General features: G+C 38.6%; 1 protein-coding gene across 1 annotated transcript in view; it reads left to right on the forward strand.

Moving 5' to 3' along the window:
* Window positions 1-17,729, forward strand: part of KNDC1 (kinase non-catalytic C-lobe domain containing 1) — a 78,575-nt gene that overhangs the window by 23,498 nt on the left and 37,348 nt on the right. Inside the window, exons 4-9 of the mRNA XM_087871690.1 lie at window positions 3,094-3,240; window positions 5,610-5,727; window positions 7,251-8,197; window positions 14,564-14,678; window positions 16,666-16,737; window positions 16,831-16,892. Coding sequence (XP_087727816.1) covers window positions 3,094-3,240; window positions 5,610-5,727; window positions 7,251-8,197; window positions 14,564-14,678; window positions 16,666-16,737; window positions 16,831-16,892 — 1,461 coding nt within the window. The remainder of the gene's footprint in view (window positions 1-3,093; window positions 3,241-5,609; window positions 5,728-7,250; window positions 8,198-14,563; window positions 14,679-16,665; window positions 16,738-16,830; window positions 16,893-17,729) is intronic.

Below are 17,729 nucleotides of genomic sequence, written 5' to 3' on the forward strand. Positions count from 1 at the left end.
TTGCCCTGCAAAATTATTTGAAGATAGGTTCTGATAATTGATCTTGGTTTTGTTACCAATACAAGTAATTCTCGACTTGCCACAGTTCATTTAGTAAACATTCAAAGCACTGGGGGAAAAAAAATCATTTTTCACACTTACAACCATTGCAGCCTCCCCATGTTCATGTGAACAAAATTCAGATGCCTGGCAACTGACTCACATTTATGACGGTTGCACTGTCCCGGGGTCATGTGATCCTCTTTTGCGACCTTCTGACAAGCAAAGTCAATGGGGGAAGCCAGAATCACTGTGTCACTAACTTAACAGCTGCAGTGTTAAGTACGACCAAGAAAGGTCGTAAACTGGGACAAAATTCACTTAACAAATGACTCACTTAGCAACATAAATTTGGGGCTGAATTGTGGTCGTAAGTCGAGGACTACATGTATTTAACCTGAAGGGAATGAACCAAGTTTCCCTTCTTTTCTAGGAAAACCAAGAAAGAGTGGGGCATGCATTTATGTAGGCTGCATTTGTACAAAGATGCACTTGGACTGGCTCTACTGCTCTGGGAGCCCTAAAGATCTTCTGTTCACAATTTATGTCAGAGAGGCTTGTACAGTGGTGAAATTTCGATTTTTTTCACTACCAGTTCTGAGGGCGTGGCTTGGTGGGCGTGGCAGGAGAAGGATACTGCAAAATCTCCATTCCCACCCCACTCTGGGACCAGCCAGAGGTGGTATTTGCTGGTTCTCCGAACTACTCAAAATTTCCGCTACCAGTTCTCCAGAACCTGTCAGAACCTGCTGGATTTCATCCCTGGGTTTCTACCTTTGAATTGTCCAACAAAACTTAAAGGAGACATTTTGCCAATTAATATCTGAATTTCTTAGATTACAAATGCCAGGTTTGCTTTGTAGCAAGCCCTTTAAGCTGTGCCTTTACCCATCTCTTGTGCTTTTTATGAAACCTGGCAATAGGGATTTCCAGTCTTCATTAAGTTTATGTATAAGTAAAAATTGTATTTTCAGCAGGTTGAAATTTCTGCTTTGATCCTTTCTTACTTTTTCCCCCCTACCTTGTATTTCATTAAAAGAGTCCTTAAGAACTATTAACTCATTAGTTTTAATGAAGTTAAATTTATAATTCTTTTAAAATGTTTAAAGTATAACTCTTGGTATTGTTCTGAGGAAAATTTGGCAGAGGTACTTTACCTGTTCTGTTAAACTTGCAATGAATAGTTTGAACTGACTTGAAGAAAGCTCCACCTAGTGGAAATCTGATAAACTACTGGCTTTGTTTTTAACCTGAATTTAAAAGAATCATTCATGTTGACAATATGTCAGAGTTGTTTCAGATACTATTTACCATCCTGCTGATGAGCATGTGTATAAATCAAAAATAAACATATCATATTGCAAATTAGCGTGATGCATAAATCCATAATTGCATTATTCGGTATAATTAACTCTGCCATATTTGCTCCTTCCCAGAACTATGAAATCCTGATATAATGTTTCATTTGAGACATTGTAGAACTAGTTAAAGGTTGTTCATTACTTATGTTGTATTTGTGAAGGGTTTGCTTCTTGTTTTAGTCCAAAGATATGACTCGGGAATCAGGGAAATGGGTAAATATTTTCCTTTTTATACTCTAACTCCAGCCTCCATGTTAGCTTAATACAGAGTTTTCCCCTTCAAGTATTTAGTCAAGAAAAAAAGAAGCATTCACATTATTAAATATGAAAGTATACATTTAAAGATATTTCAAATATTCTATAATGGCATGTCAGTAAGGGTCCTTTTATATTGGACACAAAATGAGATATTCATCCATCCATCCATCCATTCAATTTATACGCTGCCCATCTCCCAAGGGTGATACTAGGCTGCTTACAATCATTCCCTTACAAGGTTCAATAAAATTTTAAAACAATAGAGATCTTAAATATAAAATTCAGTGAAAATTAAATTGACCAATGTTAAGGTTATTGTTGTTGTGTTACCAACCAATAGAGTGTAGAGAAACGTTGCTGAGAGCAATGAATAAGAGATGTGCAAACTGGTTTATCAAAAGTTTACTTTATAGTGAAAAAACAATCTCATAGTCTTTAAATCAATCCAAGTCTTTCCCAGTTAAATCAGTCCAGTGATACAAAATCTTCTTACCACACAAACAGTAGTTGGTTAGAATAACAAACTCACTCTGGTTCACAAACCACGATGGTGGCAGATCCATCCAACGATGATAGCACAATGATCGCAACTCCACACACTATGGTAGCTTATGATCAACTGAATATGTTACAGTACCTTTCTTAAATACATTCACAACTAATTACAGCGTGACTCAGCATTACAGTGAATCAGCAGTAAAACTTTAAAGTCACACAATACATATTCAGCTTAAAGTTACAGTACACATATATTGCCTGGACAACTTGTTAGGCTCAAACCATATCCTAACGGGAGCAAAGTACACACTTTGAGAGGGTGGGAGGAGATGGGATGTTATCGAATCCATTCACCATCTTCAGATTGCCACATCCCCATTGGGGTGCCAGGCCAGTTGGCACAGCCATGTCTTCAAGCCCTTTCAGAAGGCCAAAAGGAAGGGTGTGGATCTCACCTCAGGGGACATGAAGTTCCAGAGGGTGGGACCCACGGCAGAAAAGGCCCCTCTTCTAGACCCTGCCCAACAGAATTCTTTGACAGATGGGATCCACTGCATGCCCTTTCTGCTGGCGTGGGTGAGACTGTTCCTCAGATAGCCTGGGCCCATGCCATGCAGGACTTTAAAGGTGATAACCAACACCTAGAATTTGACCCAGAAACAAAACTGACGACCAGTGCAGCTTGCAGAAAACTGCCTGAGTAGTGCATTCTGCATCAGCTGAAGCTTCCGGATAATGTTAGTTATAACTCACTGGTTTTAATGAAGTGAGTTTGTGGTAAGTATACGATCGTCGTGATCGTCTAGTGGTAAGTATCCCTGCCTGTCACGTGGGAGCCCGGGGTTCGATTCCCCGACAGGGAGCCAGACATTAAGTTGGGTTTAAATACAAAGTGGTACTTGGTAAAGTGCCTTGTTTTTGTTTTTAATTTCTGCAGGCCCATCTGTATTCCTTAGGAGCTACTTTAACAGCAGCACTAGAGTATACAATGGAAACTGAAACAGATCTGGAATTTAGCCAGGATCTGTATGCTCTGCTTGGACAAATGCAGAAAGAAAATCCTAAAGAAAGGCCAGATATTGAGGTAAAGGTCTTGATTTGCCTTCTTGAATAGAAACATTTATCCAATCTTCCTTTGACTGTTTCATTACAAGACAATTGGCTGAAGCTAAGTATGGGTAAAACAACATTACTAGAAATATAGGCATTATTGTTATATAGTATATGTTGTTTGGCATTAATATAATTTGTCGTTTCCACATGGGAGTTACTATTCTTCTTTAACAAAAGAATAACAATTTGGAAATATATGTTTCTTTTATTAGTGCCTGAGTTTATAGGGAGCAAACATTCTAAATAAATATATGCAATGGAATTTTTAAAATAATACATTCCAAGGAAATGAATTATGAATCTAGCAGCTATGATGCTAACAATAATAACTTACAATATCATGTGTGCTAACATAAGAAGTCAGGATTGTATGCAATGTTCGTTAATCAGAATACTTCACTTTAGACTTGGCAACTTGGTTTGTTTGGCTTAAATACTTTGACATTGGTCATATGTATATTTTATTTGCTTATTGCAAAAATGTATGCTCTGTATACTTTTGCTTATTGCAAAAAGTATACTGCCAGCTCCCAAAGATTCAAGGCAGCTTACAAAACTCTCTAACAAATCTCAAACCCCACAATAATAGATAACATTGCAGTAACTCCATTTTTTTTTTAAAAAAAATCAAAACACAAATCCAATTTAAAGCATTCTCAATTCCTCACCCTCCCTCTCCAGAGGATAATGTCCCAAATGTGCCAGTAAAATTCAGGGCTTTGTAGAAAGACAAAATTGTGGGAGGGCAAATGTACCTCAAGGGACAAACTCTTCGAGGTTACTCCCTTGAGGTGGGCAATCTAAGTCTTCTATCCAAAGATGAAAACATGGACAGGATAATAGGAGAAGATCGCCTAGCCCTAGAAGGTAGACAGGAATCAACCCACATAAGCTTTATAAGCTGAGTCCAGCATTTTGAATTAAACACAGAAACCAATTGCCTTCTAATGCCAACTGGATAAAGGCTTCCTTGCCCATGATTTCTGCCTGCTGTTGCAGTAACACCCAGGAGCCCAGGAGAGCCCTCAAATCTACTCCTTCAGTTTAAAGTTGTTTTGGCCCATGTAGTTCCTCACATGCCTCCAGATGCTAAATAACAATTGGTACTGCATATCTGGCCTTGGGTGATGCTGTGCAACTACGTTTTTGCAGCATTCTGATGATATCTCATCCTAAACTAATATTTGATCTACCGAAGCTGCTTCATACAGATTTTTAATATCATGGGTGAGTAGAGCACGGATGGACATTTCCTCTTGTGATCTGGGGTACCTTACAATAAAGCAACCACAGGCTGGACATCTCCCCTCATGATCACCAGTTAGACACCAGATACACACTCCAGAAGATTAGATTAGATTAGAATTCTTAATTGGCCGTGTGTGATTGGACACACAAGGAATTTGTCTTCTTCACCATTTGCGGGCAATTCAGAAGAATAGAATGATGGACACTATTAAATGCTACTAAGAGATTATAGAAGCAAAGGAACATACACCCTTCTTCCACATTCAGTCCAAGTCATCTATCTGACCAATCAATGCAGCTTTGGTCCCATGCCCAGGTCTAAACACAGACTGGAAGGGATCCAGATAATCCACTTCATTTTGATAAAGGCCCCAAATCTTTTCAGTCTCACAAATATATCACGACAGCCTTCCAGAAAGTCATCAATCTAGCCCTTCCCCAGAATAAATCTTGAGCAACTTTGAACAAAGTTTCTGAATGAAAAGAACCCAACAATGATCTTTTCATTCACCATTTTCATCACCGCCATAAACTTGTGAATGGGTGTGTCCCATTGGGTTCACTTACACTCATTTTACCATTTTCAAGTCTAAAGTATAAATTTTTGGAGAGCAAAGTGCAATGCTTCGACTTGAGTTGCATTTTTAATTACATTTCTGTTTCTTGGAAATTGCTGTTTTAGTTTCTAGGAGATACTGCATGTTTACCATTGAAACTTGATTTACTGCTATAACATATTACAAACCTAATTCAAACCCCCTTTATTCATTTAAAATCCACTACCAAAAAATGAACGAAGGATGCAATTTTAACTAAAATTTAGGTACAAAAAAGATAAGGTATTTCCCCAATATAAACTATATTGCATTTTATTACCATATCTATATTTTAAACAGCATAAAATACTTTCAACTGTTATGCTACATAGTGATTTGTTTACATGTAATAAATCGACAGTTGAAAAGAGATGATATATATAGGACCTCTGTAAATGCAAAATGCTGAAGTTTCCAAGGTAGTGTTAATCTATTGGATCATATGAAAACATAGCTAGATAATTGATAATGTCTTTTGATATAATTGTCATTGTAGGTTGTTCTATCATTATGCAAAGAGAAACTCAAGCTTTCCTCCCCAAGTGATATTTGCCAGGCTCTTTCAGCTACTGGAAGAAAAATGCTTTCAATTGAATCATATGGCACCTTTCAAGGTATAGTTTTTGTATTTTTGATGCATACCATGGACCTTGGAGTAATAATAATAAAATAATGTTTGTAGCTCATGAACTGAAATCCAAAAACATATGAGCTTGAAGTGACCTCTAGGTGTTTATGTACAGGATTTTTTTTTAAAAAAAAGGCAACACAGTTCTAGGCTGCATTAACAGAGGGATAGAATCAAGATCACGTAAAGTGTTAATACTATTTTATAATGCCTTGGTAAGACACTTGGAATACTGCATCCAGTTTTGGTCCCCATGATATAAAAAGATGTTGAGACTCTAGAAAGAGTGCAGAGAAGAGTAACAAAGAGGATTAGGGGACCGGAGGCTAAAACATATGAAGAATGGTTGCTGGAACTGGATATGTCTAGTTTAATGAAAAGAAGGACTAGGGGAGGCATGATAGCAGTGTTCCAATATCTCAAGGGCTGCCACAAAGAAGAGGGAGTCAAGCTATTCTCCAAAGCACCTGAGGGAAGGACAAGAAGCAATGGATGGAAATTAATCAAGGAGAGAAGCAACTTAGAACTAAGGAGAAATTTCCTGACAGTTAGAACAATTAATCAGTGGAACAACTTGCCTCCAGAAGTTGTGAATGCTCCAATACTGGAAGTTTTTAAAAAGAGATTGGACAACCATTTGTCTGAAATGGTATAGGGTTTCCTGCCTAAGCAGGGGGTTGGGCTAGAAGACCTCCAAGGTCCCTTCCAACTGTGTTATTCTATATTCTAGATATAGATAGTCCTTGACTTATGACTGTAATTAAGTCTGGAATTAATCGTAAATCATGCTGGTTGTTAAGTGAGTCATCACATGACCACACTCAGCTTTATGACATTTTATGCAGCAGTTGTTAAGTGCATCAGTGTGGTCATTAAGCAGATCAGTTTTTACCCAGTGAGCATTTTTCTCCCAGAAACCCGAAGTAAATGCCAGATTCTGGCAAGAAACACTATAAATCACAGTCATGTAACCATAAGATGCTGCAAATGGACATAAATGCAGGCCAGTTGCCAAGCACCCAAAATACAAACATGTGACAGAAGACAGTCAAAACTTCAAATCTAGGACACAAATAGCCCTGGGAAAGCTTGTCATAACTTCAAATGGTCATTAAACAACCAGTCCTAAATTGAGGACTACCTGTACTTTGAAATAATCTTCTCTTTTAATGGAAGTGTGAATTTCCGAGCCTCCAGCTTGGCATTGTGGACTTGTTGAAGTTTTCAAGCAAGCATATAAGCGGTGGTCGGCAATGATCTGTGTAACCTAATCTTATCCAGACGTTGCTTCCAGGCTGTGAGATGTTAGGAAGATTGCTGGCGTGCAAAATATCGTGGGAAGCCATCAATAGTTTGGTATTTTTTCCAAGTGACCCTTTCTTATTTAACTTTTGATAATAGCACTCCGTATTAATTTCCAATTCTCATGGCACCAACAAATTCAGGATGGGATGCGGAGGCAGGAGAAAAAAAAATGCTTTTAATAAAATCCTCTCTCTTTGTATCTAGACAGTTCTGATGACATCTGGGAAGGAACGTTCTATGAGAGCCCTTCGCCGAATGAAGAGCGCCCAAATAATAACTTGGCTAAGACTAGAACACCATCACCAGAGGACTTGAAGTTTGCTAGAAGTGAATGTTCTTCTGGCACATATGCGTCGAATGACGGAAACGGTGATGTAAAGACCATGAAAATCAACAAGAAGGAGGAAAGAGTTTGCTGCCAAAGTATTTCAACCTGGGTTACAAAAAGTCAAGAGAGGAACAGTTTTATGAAACACAACAAGGAGTTAGATGCTAAGCCATATGCAACCGGAGCGGAGAGAGATACGTTTGAGAGATACTGTTTAAGGAAAATTAGAACTTTTCCAGATGTGCCATTTAACTCTGAGACATACTCAGGAGCATGTTTATCTTTTATAGGGAATCACACTTCACCGACAAGGAAGCCATGTCAGGGACAACCTGGTTGTACTGAGGACACTATCTTAGAAGGAGCATTAATTCAGTGTGATCATCCTGAATCAAAATCAGAATCTCTTCCGCATAACAATTTCGGAGAACTTTGTCTGAGCCCAAATACATCTTCAGTGTATCCAAACCACATGACATCCAGTGATGACAAAGAAGCAGTGGATATTTTTCCATATCGTTACACCATTTCTGAAACTTCAGGCCAAAATAATCTATCGGATGCAACAGATGAAACAAGTCCTGAATGCAAGGCATTAGAAAACTGTGGTGTAAGAGAATTCCTTAATGAAGCTCCTTTAAAATCAGGTCAAAACTCTTTGTTTTATATTAACAAAATGTCTCCCACATTTATGGCCTTTAAGGAAGATGGATGTAAGTCAACCATGCTAAGTTCTCCTGAAGAGACACACAGTGAGAGAAAAGACAGTTGGATTGAAGACAGACAAGATGATGACGGGGACTCAGAAATGAGAAACAATGAGGTAGCAAAAACAAATCCTTCATTTAAAAACTATTTTAATTAGTCTGGCACATAAAGCACTTTCTTTGTGGAGATGGGAGAGTGTGGCCCTACAATTAAACTCTTTTAACACATATATGCCATGGTGAGTTAGTGAGGCAACTTTTGATTACCAGCACTTTAAAAAGGAAAGTTTGAACTGGAAATTGTTAATAAACCTTTGGATTTGAAAATTCAAGAAGTTAAATTTAATGCAACTGAAATATAAACGAAGTAAATTTCTACTTTATCACACTAAATCAAAAATCACCATCTGCATGCAAAATTTATTTTGAATCACATTACGGCCAATTTTATATAGATCAAGGTTCTGAGTCACTTTTTCTTTAAGATAATACATGTGTCATGTCAGATTCCTCAGGTAAAATGCTTTTCTCAGCAATTGGATATGTTCATCAATTCTTGGTGTAGTAAATGCTGGAGAAAGTGTATTGGAAAAGATAGCAACTTGTAGGTGGAGAATTAGAAGCAATTTTATGTCTAAGGCTGCTAAGGTCTAAACCAGTATCCCTTAGTTTATCACGTACACCAAGGTTTTAAAATATGATGCCAGGGATATACGTAAGAAGTCCCATTCATGCAGTAAAATAAGATAAGCTGGCTATTATATGAGTAAAAATAAGGAGGTAGAAACAGAGGAGTAAAATTGGTAGAAACAGAGGAGTAAAATTTGCAGTTTGGTTCAGTGTTCAGGAATGATCTGCATGCTTTCTGCTTGCATTAGGTGTTCATTTTGGAAATGAACACTGTACAAATCTTGATGCGCTCTTCAGATTCCAGCTTTCTTAGTTTTAATGTTCCCATTTGTCTTGGAAACAACATAAATTTCCTTGATGCTTGATCGGTCAACTTTAATGTCACCCTCATGCTTCTATGGTCCTCTTTGCTTTATGTCAAAATTATATTGCCAAACCTGCTGCCTGCCAACTTCATAACTGTATCTTCAGACTTTTTAAAATGGCTTTTGCTTTGCAATTCATAAATAAACCAATTCAAGTGTGACTGAGAAGACTTTTTCTCTAACCTTAATTTTAACCTCGTTGCCTTGTCTCTTTTTCATGCAGTTGCCATGGCTTTTGAACTGCAATATAAAACTTTTTTGTATGCACTCTTCTCTTGCTTTGTTCTGATAATTTCAACCTCAGACCGTCATAGAAGTGAAAATCAAGTTGCCGGTAGACAATATATAATTTTCACAGAGTTACTATTATTCCGATCCCTAGATAAACCTGTTCAGAAGCTGGATGCAGTTTTCAGGAAATAATTTCTTTTATCTCTCAGAAATAGGAAATTATTTCTTTTTTCTAAAAAAACTAAAAAAAAAATCCAACTTTTGTCCAGAAAAAGAATGTCCCCTGAAATATTGAAGCTTTCAAACGGAGTAGAATGGATGCGGATGCAAAAATAAACTTAGAATTTTCCTTCCTTTTCTACTGTACATGAGCATTAAGCATTCACAAATGTTGTTCTTAATATTTATAAATGAGATAAAACTCTTAGCAGTAAAACATTGGTTCCTGGCAGTTACTCTAACAGGGCACTACAGGTGCCAGAAAAAAAAAATCTTTACTTAAAAAAGCCAAAATCTTAGAAGTTTGCCAAATCTGACAAGATGTTACAAGTCTTCTCAGAGGCTGTCCACTTTAATTTTTAAAATATTCTAATTAATTGAGGGGAAGGGATTGGGTCAGCTACAGGGTGGATTTGATTTAAATCATGATTTAAATCACTAGTAAAAAGGCTTGATTTAAATCAACTCAATTTAAATCATAATTTTTAAAGAGCAACTGTCATCTCTGCTACTTCTTTGACCCACTGTTGACTCACCGATAGTCCCAGTGTTGCAGAATATACAGCCTCATGCTACATAACTAAGCTCCATTTCATGCTGAATAAACTAAATTATTTATGTATCTTAAATAGAAAACTATCTTACGATAGATTTTTACCCCAAAAGTTTTTTATTAAAATAAATTTGATAAAAATCAAAAAAATCCGATTTAAATCAAAAAAATCTGATTTTTTTTTATTTTTTTAAAAAAATCATTGATTTTTATCCACCCTGGTCAGCTAGAAGGAAGTCATACAGCATGGAATCCATAAGTGTCATGTGCCTAAGCCAGGGGTGGGCTGCTGGGGGTTCGCAGGGGTTTGAGAGAACCTCTAGCTAAGATTCTGGGCAGTTCGGAGAACCCCCAAATCCCACTCCTGGCTGGTCCCACCCACTCCACCAAGAGTCCCCATGCAGCTCGTTTTGGATGCAGGTAAGTGCAGGGCACGCGCAGAGGCTTGGGGAGGGCAAAACATGGGCCTACTGGAAGTTCGGGAGGGCCTCCAGAGCCTGGGGAGGCCATTTCGGCTTCCCGGAGGCTCGAGGAAAGCCTCCGGAGCCCAGGGAGGGCAAAAACGCCCCCCCCACCATGGTGCAGGAGGATGACTAGGCTACACCCACCATGACCACGCCCACCCAGCAACCGGACAGAAAACCGCTTGCTAAAATTTTTGGAGCCCACTCCTGTCCTAAGCCTTGGCTTATCAAATGGTCCTCAATACTTCTGATGATGATGAGAGGGTGGCCCATACATAATAAAACTTCAGAACAGTTGCACTAGGTCATGACCACATTTGATATCAATATTGATTTGTTCTTGGTACTAGAGATTCCAGAATTTCAGGCAGGAGTTTTTCCTACCTAAACATAATTTTCTATCATGCCCCATAAACCAAATTGTAAGTTCACTGGCTTCCTTTAATTCTGAATATCAAAAATAACATAGAATCTTTCATGCTAAGTATGCTCCTTCACTGGCTCTTCCTTTTATCATTAATCTTCTTTGTTCAACTCTATGAGTGCTTAAAATTCATCTGGGCTCCAAGGGTCTTGAATTTTGTATGTAGTTATAGAGAAAGTGCTTTCAAAATTCAAATCTACTCATTGGAATGAGGTAAAAGTAAAATTCTGAAGATTCATTTTTATTCAAGGAGCAAAGGAAATAAGCTTTAAAAAAAAAACACTGGAGGGGGGAACAGCCCCATCCCCAGGAGTGAGAGACTTGGACAAGGAGAGACATCTAATGAGAGGAGCCCTTTCTGAAGAAATGGTAGACAGCAGAGAAATCAGCCATAGGCAGGGAAAGAGCCTTGGTAGTACAGTGGTCTAAAGCACCCTGTTATTAAGACCAGCTGCCTGCAATTACTGCAGGTTCGAATCTCGCCAGGCTCAAGGTTGACTCAGCCTTCCATCCTTTCTAAGGTAGGTAAATTGAGGACCCAGTTGTGGGGGCAATAAGCTGACTTTGTATAAATATACAAAAGGATGAAGGCTATTGCTTAGCACATTATAAGCTGCCCTGAGTCTCTGGAGAAGGGCGGCATATAAATCAAATTAAAAAAAGGGGGGGCTGCATAGGCATCAGAGGACTGGAGAACGGGAGTGTGACAAGCAAAAGGGATGGAAGGCCAGGAGAGGATCATAGAGAAAGGATTGTCTCCAGTACTTGAGGGAATGCCACAGAGAGGGAAGGATTGACTTTTCCCCCAAAGAACTAGAGGGCGGGACAAGTAATGGGTGGGAGCTTGTTAAAAGAGCTCCGACCTAGAAGTAAGAAATTTTTTGACAGAACAATTAATGAAATAGCTTGTCTCCTGGAATTGTGGGTGCTCGTCACGGGAGGTTTTCAAAAATAGACTGGACAGCCATTTAATTGGGATGGTAGAAGGTTTCCTATCTTCGGCAGGGGGTTGAACTAGAACAGGGGTCTCCAACCTTGGCAACTTTAAACCTGGAGGACTTCAACTCCCAGAATTCCCCAGCCAGCAAAGCTAAACTGGGGAATTCTGAACTAGAAGACCTCTGAAGTCCCTTCCAGATCTATGATTCTAGGTTCTAAATTCCAATTCCTCCTTCTACCCTTCCTACCTACCTTGATCCAAGATTCTGGATGCTAGATTACTGGAGTCCTTGGGCTCCAATTTAATTCTGTTGAATCCCAGCCCTGTTTGTAATAAGTCCATGCTCCTCCACAGCTTCATAATGGTGAAAAGGATGTCCCTGGCGTGTATCACCAAGACCTGGGAAGGTAAGCACAGAGGGCTTCCTCTGTCTAACCAGGTTTCAGGCTAGCTGTCTTAACCAGAAAAGGCAAGGACACTAGGAGACCATCTCACATCAGAAAATGCTATTTATTATTTTAAAAACACAGCCAGGAGCCCTAGGGAAAGAGTTGTCTCGGTCTTCTCATATCGCTCAACTACAATCCTGCTCAATTCATTTCTTACTTTTCTTCTTGCGGTGTTGTTGCTGTTCCTGGTCTTTGTCATTCGTGGTTGCAAGGTCCTTTTGTTTTGACTGTTGTTCTTATAGCAAAACTATCCATCGTGGTCCAAGAAAAAGTTTGATTTTTCTGCTGGCTTGTTGCAGAGTCTGACCCTGATTTTTAAAACTACTAGGCCAAACAATCTCTCGGTGTTTAGTATGAGGCAATTTGAACTAGTGCTTAAGGCATCAGGCTAGAAACTGGAAGATTGTGAGTTCTAGTCCCACCGTGGGTTCAAAGCCAACTGGATTTGTCTAGTCACTTTCAACGAACTAACTCACATCACAAGGGGTTTGTTGCAACTCAAATAGGAGGAGGAAGGAGGAAAAGATATCTTCCCTACCTTGAGTTATTTATAAAAATAATAAAGGCAAGATAAATATTAGTGCTTTTAATAGGATTCTGTCCTATTTTACTGGTCAATCAAGGTGGAAAAAAGTAACCCTCAAAATAACTTTTCTGTGCATTTTCGAATGCCTTATTCACATTTTTTTTTCTTAGAGAAGAACATGAAACTTTACAATTGTATAATTGTAAAGTTTCATATTCTAATTCTAATATTATAACTATATAACTCGGTGCCTTCCGCCATGCCCTTAAAACCTTCTTTTTCCAGCAAGCCGGGCTGGCCTAACATTTTTTAAAATGTTTTTAATTGTTTGTTATTGTTTTTAATCATGGGGCCAAATTTATATATTTTTTTTGTAATTGTATTTTAATGTTTGTAGTTTATGTTTTTACTTGGCTGTTCACCGCTCTGAGTCCTCAGGGAGAAGGGCGGTATACAAATTTAACAATAAATAAATAAATAAATAAATAAATAAATAAATAAATAAATAAATAAATAAATAAATAAAATATTGTATTATATTTGGATATTTATATATATGAAAGCTATGTTTTTTTAATTATGTCCAAGGGGAATGTATTTCTTTGTGTGCTAGAAGAAGAAAAAAAGTAACTCTTTTGCATATTTATCTATATCGAAGGCCCTAAGGTATTACTGAGAAGAGGTATCACCTATATCGGGGGTGTCAAACTCAAGGCCTAGTGTCCGGATCCATCCCACGGGGTACTTAGATCTGGCCTGTGGGGCTGCCATGGAAACAGCAAAGGACTGGCCCGCGGTGCTTCTGCCAGTGAAAACGGGCTCCTGAGCTCCATTTTTGGCTGCCAGGGGCTCCTGCAGGTGTCCCCAACAGAAGTGACGTTAAGCTGGCCACGCCCACCCTGGCCATGCCCACCCCAGCCCCCCAAGGTCAAACACAACCCTGATGCAGCCGTCAATGAAATTGAGTTTGACACCCCTGACCTATATCATAAATGCAATAACTTACTGTAATTTTCGGAGTATAAGACACACTTTTTCCACCCCTAAAAATGGGTGGAAATGTCTGTGCATCTTATACAGCGAATGTTGCTGAAGCCCTGCCCACCCGCCAGCCCACACCCTTCAGGTGTTTTCGGCCTCCGTTACATTTTTGGCCTCTGCGCGTTGCGTTTTTGGCCTCCGCACATCCTGTTTTAGACCCATTCCAGGCTGCAAGGATCACCACAGCACATTGCTGCCGATTGCTGCGTCCGCGCATTGCATTTTCAGCCTCTGTGCGTTATGTTTTTGGCCTCCGCACGTCACCTGGAACTGGCCAAAAACGCAGCACGCAGAGGTGGTGATGGGCTGTGGCGATCCCCGCAGCCTGGAACAGCTGATTGATGGTATTCCGGGAGGCCGATCCAACTGCCAATCAGCTGCTTGTGCTGAATCAGGCTGTGATAATGTGCTGAAGCTGACCAGGCTGTTTGCTGTTTGCTGCAAGGATGCTAGCCAGATGAATACTGATGGATGCTGAGAGGCAGAGGAAGATTTTTTTTTTCTTGTGCGTCTTATACTCTGAAAAATATGGTATGTTCATAGATTAACATGCATATACTGTAATTTCAATTTAACACACATTGTAATGAGTATGGCTTCAAAAACACTTTCTCAACTGTCCTTAATATTTTGCTTTCAGTGTGTTTTTCTGAAACATCTCTTAATACAGTACGGTAAACCCTTGAAAGATTATGAACTCTGGGCTTTATGCCATGAATGTTTGCTCACTTTGGAGACATATACAGATTATCCAGGTATGACCTTTGCTATTTTTTCTTTAACTAATGTATTCTGTTATTTTAATATTTACAACATGCTTCATTTTTTTTTCAATGCTCTCAGTATGGAATTGATACTTTTGAGACATGCATTTTGGCTTCCTGGATATTATTTATCATCTATGTAATGAAAACTTGTAGGAGCCTCAGTTGCAAGAATATTTCACACCTTCCTTTTTGTAGATTGATATATCTTTAAGACATTCTTGAACAAGAATCTTAAACTGTGTGTAATGACACATGAATAATATAGTTAATAATTCATCACATTTCTATTTTATTATGACTATAAAGTCATTGTCTCCATGCCACCAAATACCACAAAGGAATTATAAAGTAAAGGCATGGTTTGGGAGGTTTTAACATAGCTATTTAATATCTTAAGATGCTTATTTCTGTAATAATAACTCAGGTGAGCATCTGTGTGTTCATCTGGCAGGTAAAAATTCCACTCTCAGTACAGATTGTTAATAGGTCCTTCTCTATTTATTTCAGAATTCTGGGCTTGCATGAATGTTCTTAATGCTTGTTTAGCACTTCATAAACTTTGCCACAGACAATGATCTTATCTGCAGCTTTGGCATTTTGAAGAAATCTACCTTTATGCTTGTTTGTGTTTATTTTTAAACACCAACCTAATATAAGCTTGACAATTGCCTAAGGCACCATATTATATATTGAAATTCCCTGGGGTTTTGGATAACCCGAGCAAGGTGCTAGCCACTACGCAATCAATGACAGTATATCCAACCAGAAGGCAGTGGTGAAATCTAAAATTTGTTACTACCGGTTCTGTGGGTGTGTTTTGGGGGGGGGGTTAATGTGACTGGGTGGGCGTAGCCAATTTTTTTTTTTACTTTTAAAACCATTTTTTCTACAACCTCTTCAGTGAAGAGGTTGTAAAAAAATGCTTTCCAAAGGTTCTGACGATCCCAGCTGAGTTGCCTGATTGGCAGAGGCTTTTTTTCTTTTAAATGCCTCTGACAATCAGGCAACTCAGCTTGGATCGTCAGAGGCATTTAAAAGAAAAAAAGCCTCTGCTGATCAGGCAACTCAGCTTGGATTGTCAGAGGCATTTAAAAGAAAAAAAGCCTCTGACGATCAGGCAACTCAGCTGGGATCCTCAGAGCCTTTGGAAAGCATTTTTTTACAACCTCTTCGCTCTGAAGAGGTTGTAGAAAAAATGCTTTTAAAAGGCTTTGACGATCCCAGCTGAGCCGCGCGATCATCAGAGGCTTTTTTTTTTATTTTTAAAAGCATTTTTTTCTGCTGAAGAGGTTGTAGAAAAAATGCTTTTAAAAGCCTTTGACGATCCCAGCTGAGCCGCGCAATCATCAGAGGCTTTTTTTTTTTACTTTTAAAAGCACTCTTTTGGCCGAAGAGGTTGTAGAAAAAAATACTTTTAAAAGGTTAAAAAAAAGCCTCTGATGATTGTGCGGCTCAGCTGGGCGGGGGGGGGCAGGGATTTTTGCTACCGGTTCTCCGAACCACCTGCCTCCATCACTACCGGATCGGGTGATCCGGTCCGAACCAGGAGCATATCACCCCTGCCAGAAGGTCAATGCACCAACATGCCAATTTTGTAGAGCAAAATTACCCTACTCTTTAGGTTTACCTCAAGGGCTGAGTGATTTGGACCATCTTACTTTAACTCCCACATAAACTCAGGATTACAAGAAAATCCTCTAGGTATTAAATAGAGCAGTGTTTCTCAGCAACTTTGAGATGTGTGGACTTCAACTGCCAGAATCCCACAGCCAGCAAAGTGTATCAAGGACACCCTATCTCTCAGTGGCTGAATAAGCTTCTAATGGACCTTTGGTCAGGTAACAGTATACTTTAGTCTGTCAGAATTCAACATTTCATAATTTAGTTATTATGTCTTATAACCAAATAATCAAAATAGATGTCAGTGATATTATAAGCCCTGTTAATATTGTTAATGTTATTGTCTATTTTCCAGCATATTTATGTTTGGATTCTGTAGTAATCAACCATGATGGAAGAATTTCTTTTGTTTCATATGGAAATGAAGGTAAATAAATACATGCTGCTGTAAATATTTTTAAGTTTCATTTAATTTGGCTTCAAAAATTAAAAGTGCTATTGCATTTTGTTTTATTTTTAGAATCGTTGGATAGGTTTTACTTGGCTCCTGAGACAGCAGAAGAGGGTTTTGTTACTGAAAAGGTATTAAAAGATATATGAACTTTGTGTTATATTTTAATGAAGATCCATCTTTAAAAAGGGCTATACTCCAAGGCAAATTCTATCCAGATTTATACTATCTGTACGTAGTTCCTTTATATTTCAGGCAGTGGTGGGTTGCCCCCAGTTCGCACTGGTTCTATAGAACTGGTAGTAAAACCAGTGGGAGGCTCCGCCCACTGACCCTGATGTCATCAAAACGCTTCTGCGCTTGCGCAGAAGAGCGTGCGTGCACGGGTCCGTTACAAACCGGTAGTAAAGGTAAGTAGAACCCACCCCTGATTTCAGGATGCTGCAATTTTGTCTGCTTTTTAGTATCCTTTTTGAAAAGTGGAAGTTCTGCCTATAGGCCTTAATTATAAAACACAGAAGATAAATTGCATGCTGTTATGTATGTCTTTGCTATTTGCTGGTAATTTATAAGATTGGTGGTCTTATTTTTCATTCATTCAACTCTCACATATACAGAGAAGAAAAACATAGTTGCAAATAATGTCGTCGTCAAAAACAAGAAATAATTGAGATTTAAAAATCTGTGAAAAGTGGATATGAAGAAGGCCAGTAATGATATGTGAAGGAGTGGAATGGAATGAATGGAATAAAATCGATGCTGAGAAAAAATTAATAAATCAGTCATAAATTCTGTGGGAATGTTCAAACAATATAGCTACAGATAGACATCTTAAAGAATGTTAAGAGTGAGCTAAATGTCCAGAGATGCGTCTCAGGAATTGGAACCTTAACTTAAAGTAAACAGTAAAGACGATGGACTTTGTCAGATAGGCTAGATCTGTTACCAAAGTGACAAAGAGAAAATTG

This window comes from Pantherophis guttatus, chromosome 6 (genome assembly GCF_059756535.1).
Source record: "Pantherophis guttatus breed Tessera chromosome 6, ASM5975653v1, whole genome shotgun sequence".
Lineage (NCBI taxonomy): Eukaryota > Metazoa > Chordata > Lepidosauria > Squamata > Colubridae > Pantherophis > Pantherophis guttatus.